Source organism: Lissotriton vulgaris, chromosome 3_1, assembly GCF_964263255.1.
Source record: "Lissotriton vulgaris chromosome 3_1, aLisVul1.2, whole genome shotgun sequence".
In the NCBI taxonomy this organism is placed as follows: domain Eukaryota; kingdom Metazoa; phylum Chordata; class Amphibia; order Caudata; family Salamandridae; genus Lissotriton; species Lissotriton vulgaris.
The window spans coordinates 655747766-655755506 of NC_141689.1; the positions used below are offsets into that span (position 1 = coordinate 655747766).

Below are 7741 nucleotides of genomic sequence, written 5' to 3' on the forward strand. Positions count from 1 at the left end.
CAATAGTGTCCCAGAGAGGAAAGCGTCACTTACCAAATACCCTTCACATACCAGGTCTAGTAGTGTCTATAGCGCAACATTCCGAGTACCTGTAATCCAGAGAAACTGACCTCAAACTAGTATATCAAGCACAGGATACTTATACACCAGCGTGTGTTGAAGGATCGACATTGTCTGGGCAGTTGGTGTCCATGTCTTGCTCTTCCTTACCATCCAACAGTCTTTTAAGCCTTGTGAGGTCCGTAAATATATGCGGGGATCCTTGTATGGTCACTCTGTACTTTGCTGGGCCTATAAAATCAAACTAGTACCCCACAGATTTAAGTTGTGGGCGAAGCGCTAGGAATGCCTTCCTTACATCCACCATTTCCTTGCAGTAGTCCTGTGAGATATATATTTTTGAGTTCTTCCATAATATATGGTTGTGCTTCCGGACGAAGGCTAGAATCTGCTCCACGTGCTGGTAGCGCAATGGTTTGCAAACGATAGCTCTGGGGCCTTTCTGGTTTTTGGGGATCCTGCCTGGGACTCGATGAGCCCTATCAAACTCCAAAGGTTGATGGAAGGTCATGCTGGTGGCTTGTGTGAACCATGACTCAAAAACGCTACACAGGAGCCCTGTGAATCTTCGGATCCCTCCGGAATGCCAAAAATGCGAAGGTTCCCCCTCCGATTTCTGTCCTCCAATTCGGACAGCCTCCTTGTTATTTGATCCGATGCTATGTTCAGGCGTTTGAGCGCTCCACAGGTTTTGCTTTCTGAGTCTTCCAGTCGGCTGAAACTTGATTCCGTCTCCGCCAGTCTTGCATTGGTGTCGCGTATATCCTGCCTGATTGCTATCACCTCTTCTTTGGTGGATTTGGCCAAGTCTCTTACTTCATCTAATCTGCTTAGGATCATGTCTATGGCTTCACTATTGTCCTTCTTTCCCTTAACGGGCGACCCGGAATTGGAATGTTCAGATTTGAGTCTTTTCAGGTTTTTTTCATCCTTGCACTCCATAATTACTGCTTCTTAGCTTTTATTGTCTAAAGGCCCAGCAGATGGGTGACCGTGGTAATGGATCGTGGTGCAACGTGAGCAGGCATGTGGGCCCTCTTTTGCTAGTGCAGAGATGCGCGTAGATATGCCCTAGTATGGATATCTTGTCAACAGTGTCTTAGATAAGGGATCGCAGTCACAGACTGGGTACCAGTACGGAGGTAACTATTCTAACGGTTATGAAGGATATGGGAGCAGGTCAGAAGGCTGCTGATGCGTTGCTATGGCAGGTGGTGACCAATTGAGTGGTCCCCAGGACCAGCTAGATCAGATTTGTGTTCCCTATAACCAGTTTGGTGATCGCCGCACAATCAGGCTTGATCTGCATGAGGCACACATTCATGCAGTGGATAGACCTGTTGGCTCCTGTGCTGGTCCGCTGCGGCGATATCTTTGTGAGGTATGTGTCTGCCCCATCTTGACCCAGACAATGATATACACGGTGAGTGTGCGTTCTCCTAGAGGTTTCATAAATGGCATTATTTTATGTTCCTGTCGCCCCTCCGGACGGTGTGGTCAGCGACCGCCATTTTATTTATATTCCTGCCGGCTGTGTAGGTCGGGGACCAAGTACGGTGCACAGCTACAGAAGAAGCATAAGAGGGTGCACAGCAACAGTAAAATTGAGCCTTGAAATGGCGTGGAGATGTGAAAATGCGGCTGTGTTAGGCGCACCAGAGCCTCTTCAGGAACTGTAGAACATGAGAGCTACTTCACTAATAAATCTCACATAGCCTCAATAAGCGATCTCACATATTCGATATGCCGGGGCATCGTGTGTCAGTTCAGATTCATGTTCAGTGTCTGACGGGGCTCATTGCACGGTTAGTCATTTGCGCCCGCCATTTTGGGAAAGTTCTCCGAGTCGCGTATGTCCCACGTGTGCCGGGCTAATGGTGGCACTCACTCGTGGGCCACGGAAGCCCAGATGTCACTGCAGTCCGGCGGACCCTTCCACAAGAGGTCGGTGTGACTTAGCAGAACACTCGGCTGCAGGAATCGGCCGAAATCGCCGCGTTTTGTTTCTCAGTGCCGAGGGCGGCTGTGCTCCAGGTCCTCACCAGTAGCAGTGCTTCCCGATCACCTCCGTTCCCATAAACTCTCCCATTACATGCCGCTCACACTCCGATTCACGGATCTGTCATTTGTAGGAGCTGGGGTCCGGCAGAAACGGTTCCAATTTAGTGTTTGGATCCGTACCACGGAGGAGAAAAACTCTAAGCCGCCATTTTTCTCCGCGTCCAAGCCACGCCCCCTGCATCGAGCTATTACTAACGGACACTGTCCTCGCTGAGAACCTACTACCTCTTGAATTTCGCACGTCTGTCCCGGGGCATTCTCCTATCCAGATCAGACGCTTCCCCATATGGGCCCGATAGGGGCGGATGTACAAGAAATACTAGGAAGATCAGGGGGAGGATCTGGTCTGAGTAACGTGGATTGACTAGATCCCTGGCCAACTGAAAATCTGCTGAGCACTGGAAACACTATCGGGGGGGGGGGGGGGGGGGGGTTAGGTCAAACCCAAAAGTTATCAATCTCCTCTTCCTGGAATGTGGCAGGCCTGGAGAAGAAGCTCTTGCTCCCGGAATGGAACAACTTTGTAAACAAATTTGAGATTTGTATTTTTCAGGAGACCTGGAGTTTAATACGTCTCCATAAAACGGGTTTCTCCTCATATTTCATCCCGGCAACCAGTGCAGGCAAGGGACGTCCTTCCGGGGGGGGGGGGGGGGTTTAGTGATTTGGGTCAGTATCTCACCGGGTTGGTTAATAACGGTCCGTGAGAATGCATTATTCGACATTTTACAGCTGTCAATCAAAGGCTCCCCTCACAGCGCCCCATTAGAATTATTTAATGCTTATGCCAGAGATTCCTCTAGTGCCCAGACATGCCCGACCATAGCAGTTTTGGACTCTCTGCTTGGTGGCATTTCGTCACATGCTAACATCATAGTAGCAGGAGACCTGAACTGCACATATAAACCCCTGAGCTTAGAGGATCTGCTGAGCGCCTCTGAAGAGGACATAAAATGGGCAGTCCAATCCCTGAGTCTCCCACCGATGAAAAAGTGGTCACAGAGGGCCATCCAGATTAATGCTCTTACTCAGGAATTTAATCTGAGGGCAGCTAATGGTAAGACATGATCGGACTTAATTGGAGCGAACACCTGTAATAGGATTAGTTCGCCCTCCAGAATTGATTATATTCTCCTTGATCTTAATCTATGGGGAGATCTCCAGGATATGGAGGTTAAACCTTCCATAGATAGTGACCACAATCCTCTCTGCCTGACGATTAACAATTTCTGGTCCCCGGCCGCTAGACAGGAGCAATCCACCCCTGTATTAACATCCAAACAGGTTAGCCTCTCCAACTGCAATAGGTGCCTAAAATGGCCAAAAATTCCCCAACACCCTGATACTCTTCAGCATATTAAATGTGTGTTAGAGCTGAAGAGTGCAGATCTTGCCGGGTTATTGAGCGAGGGGTACCCACTTGATTTCCACGAATTCTATCAAGATACGATTAGCCAACTAGGCTCTTTTTTATTGCTAAGGAGAAAGCAGGTGCAAGGCGCGACCAAGCAAGATCTAGTAATCCCTGGTACTCTGCAGACTGCTAAGAAAAGAGGGCAATATTAGCCCTGGCGGTGAGGAATAAAGACCTCCCAGCAGTCAGGGCCACAAGGAAGGAGTATTCTAGTGCACAGGTCAAAGCCAGGAGAAATTGGGACGGGGAACACTGGCAAGAACTCAACACCGCCTCAAAACAAAAGGACCCAAAGTTATTCTGGAACCTAATCAATAAAGAATCCAGGAATAGGGCAGTTTCAATTCCCAACCACATTACAGAAAATCGATGGCATAAGCACTTTTCTGCCCTGTGCCCAATGGCTGCCGCCCAGGTGTCCCCTCTCAATACACCAAGAGATTACCCTCCCTTGAGCTCTTTGGAACTTTTTGAGGTGGAGCAAGCAATAGATAGCATTGCCCCGGGGAAGGCTGCGGGGCCAGACGGCCTCCCAGGTGATCTATTCCTGCATGATCCTAAGCCTTGGGCTTACTTCATTCTGATGGTAATTAACCTCGTAGCTGGAGGTCTACTGGTGCCCGATTCTTGTAAGGGAGCCGAGGTTGTCCCAATCTTTAAGAAGGGGGATAGAGAGGACCCTGCCAACTACCGTCCGATCAGTTTGATCAACGTTATGCAGAAGGTGGTTGGCAGGGTCCTCCTCACGAGAATCGGAGCATGGATTGAGGACGATAGCATCCTGTCCCATTTTCAAGCGGGGTTTAGGCAGAAGGTTGGAACTATGGACCAGGTTTTTAGATTCTTTATGGTCTACTGGAAAGTAGTGGTCTTAGGGAAAGGCAGCCTGCACCTGGCCTTCATAGACTTAAAAACTGCAATCAATCTGCAATCAATCTGGTCCCCCGTGAAAAATTGTGGCGGACTCTTCATCAACAGGACATGGTTAAACGTCTTCATGACAGAAACTATGCTAAAATCAGATGGGGGACTCAAGGCCAAACGACAGAGAGAATCGCGGTGGATAGGGGGGTCCGCCAGGGTTGTGTGTTGGCCCCCCCCCTGTTTTCGTTATTCATTTAGGGGTGGTGGATTATCTTGGGCAGGAACCAGCAGATGCCCCCACCCTGGCGGGGGAGAAGACACCAACTCTCCTGTTCGCCGACGATACTCTTCTATTATCGAAGTCACTTGGCGTCCTTCAGAGGCTCCTAAACAGGTTTGACCTTTTCTGTAAAAATCAAGGGTTGACAATCAATACTGATAAAACCAATCTGATGGCAATCAACCCCTGCAAATGTTTCAGAAATGGCATCACCTTGAATGGCTCCCCTCTGGACTGCGTGGATTCTTTTGACTATCTGGGGATCCGGTTCTCTAACACAATGAAGTGGGGTCCCCATTTAGCCAAAATGTTCCTGAACCATAAGCGGGTCTCGGGGGCAATTGCAAGGGAACAGCGCAAGTCTGTGAGTAGGTTAGTAGCCCGGCCCTAAAGGTTTACGACGGGAAGGCGCTCCCTTCGGCCTTATATGGGGCCGAACTCTGAGGCTCTGAAAACTTAGGTGAGCTTGCCAAATCTGAAAATAAGTTTCTGAGAGACCTCACTTCCCTCCCTCCATCTACCCCGCTGAAACCCCTACTCTATGATATGGGGAAACGCTCCATACATGATCATGCCCGACTTCGCCTCCTGCTATTTTGGGTTCGCCTAAGAAAGACCCCAAAGCTTTCTAATTATGTGGCTGCCCTTGATGAATTAATACTTGCAGACTCTGGAGGACGAATCAAATGGCTGGTTGACTTTCGTCATCTTTTGTTTGTCTTGTGGTTCAAGGAAGCTAGGGCCACCCAGGTCCCTCCTACAAAGCAAGATCTGAAAAGAGCATACTGGGACTGGGTGCAGACCCAAGAGCTTATGAACCCTAAGATGGGGAAATCGACTGAGGGGTTCTTTGACCATAAAATTACCTGTGTCCTGGAACCATATCTCGAGTTCATCCAGACCCCGCAAGACAGGACTCTGTACATCAAGCTGAGACTTGGGACCTTTCCCATTAACAGCGGGACAGCAAATTTGAAGGGGTCAAACCTATCATCGCCATCTTGCCCAGGTTGTAGCTATCACGATGAGACCATTGCCCATCTTCTTTTTGCCTGCCCGGCTTATAGAAAAGCCATATTCATATGGCTGAAACCAGTGTGCAAATTGCTGGGCCCTATGAATCATTGCACAGCCCTCCGCATATTAAGAACCAACGCTTCATCTTCATTGATGATCTGTGGGGTGGCAAAATTCCTGGGCATAGCCTGGTTGATACGGAGAAAGATGGCAGAAAAGGCCTGCCAGCCCAGATAATCCAGAGGCTTCCGATTAGGTTCCTTCTATTAGTTCGGACCATCCGATTCAAACAACAGGTGCACACTAGCCTTTTGGGTCTGAAGTGATATTGTAAATATGAACCAAGGGTCACTTCCCCCTCCGTTTCCTTTTATTACCCTGCAGCTACCTCTGAATGAAATATTTTTTATCCTGTGAATGTCAGGGCATCATTCCCTTTTTATATTCTGGTATTAACGTTGTTAGCCGAGCTGCTAAACTTTTTTTAAATGCGTGCTTAAGTATCATCCCTAATGTAATTTTATACCGTACAATTTTCCCTTTTTATCATGGCACTGTTTCTTTTATTCTGTAAATGCTTTGATGATATCTTTTTATATCGAATAAAGCTAATAATAATAATAATAATAATAATGATTAGCACAATACCATCTCATAGTAGATAAGCGGGGAGCGTGTACTGAGTACGCACTGCACAGGACACTGTGTGTACTAAACATTTAAAGCAAATGGGTAAATTGAGTGTACTACCAAAAATAGAATATTAGAAAGTCCAAAGTCAACATATTCTAAAATTTGGAACAAGTATTAGAGTCACTGGACCAACCAACAACACTGGGTTGGTTAAAAGCCTCTGGGTCGGAACACAGATTCAGCCAAAAAGTACATTGGGATTTTTATATGATGACTAAAAATAATTTGAACAATAAAAGTAAAAACAATAAAAAGAATGGACAGTGTAGTTTTGACAAATAGTAAAAAGAAAGGAGCGTGGCTATACAGATAATGTACAGATTAGCACGGAGACCAACCAAAATGTTAATGCATAATAAAATGCTAAATACAAGCATATTTTCTCAACTCCACTATTATTACCACACAATCCACCTAAGTCAATCAATTATTGAACATACGTACTTGCACCAGGAGTGAGCAAGCCAGTTCAGACCCTCTAACTGGTAGTCTCTTAGCTCTAACGTTTCACTCCCTCCTATGTAGGGTGGTTGCTTTTTCAGAGCAACAAACTTTGGTCGCTGCTTCAACACCTATAAAGAAATATCAAGAGACAACTGTTATACTTATCAGAATTATTGAAGGTTCACAAGATATGTATCGGGTGGGAGACAAAGTAAGGCCCTTCCAATGCCCAAAATTAAGAACATCCACTGTAGTATTCTTATAAGTTTAGTCAATGAAAAAGGGACATGCATATGACAATAGGCTTTAGACGGGTGAAATATAATTGTATGTTAATTTAATTGTGTTTAGGGCTCCTGTACCCCATATGGTCTCATTGCACTGTAGAAGCAATACCAGTAACAGTAGATATATGGTAGATCGGATGGAAGAATTATAATATACCTAGATCAATACAATTATTATTACTGCTCATCCTTGAGTTCCAGAAGGCACATACAAGCTGAACAGCCTACCCAGCTTATCCATTTTACTTTTGAAATCGGCAACTTGAATGATTGCTCTATGTTCAACAGCGAAAACAGTCTCTTGGAGATTGGTCTCGAATTAATAATAATAAAAAGGGGACATAAAATGGTTTTTTGAAATTGCAGAATGAAAAAGGAATGAAATAGCACAAAAGTACAGCAAAAGAACAACAAATATAATTGAAAAATTCAGTGTTCAGCAAGCATCCCACACAGCTTTCTGAAAAAAGTAACTACAGCAGTGCTTCCAAGCTTTTCAGACCCACACCCCAATTTTTAGAATACCAAAGTTTCGTGAACCACCTAGTTTTAATCAACATGAGACAATTTACAGACCACATGTTTTCCACTGAAATGGGCACTACATTTGCACAAACATAG

General features: G+C 46.0%; 1 protein-coding gene across 1 annotated transcript in view; it reads right to left on the bottom strand.

The window, feature by feature from the left end:
* Positions 1 to 7741, bottom strand: part of CHD1 (chromodomain helicase DNA binding protein 1) — a 1544591-nt gene that overhangs the window by 1181382 nt on the left and 355468 nt on the right. Inside the window, exon 11 of the mRNA XM_086960963.1 lies at positions 6834 to 6961. Coding sequence (XP_086817089.1) covers positions 6834 to 6961 — 128 coding nt within the window. The remainder of the gene's footprint in view (positions 1 to 6833; positions 6962 to 7741) is intronic.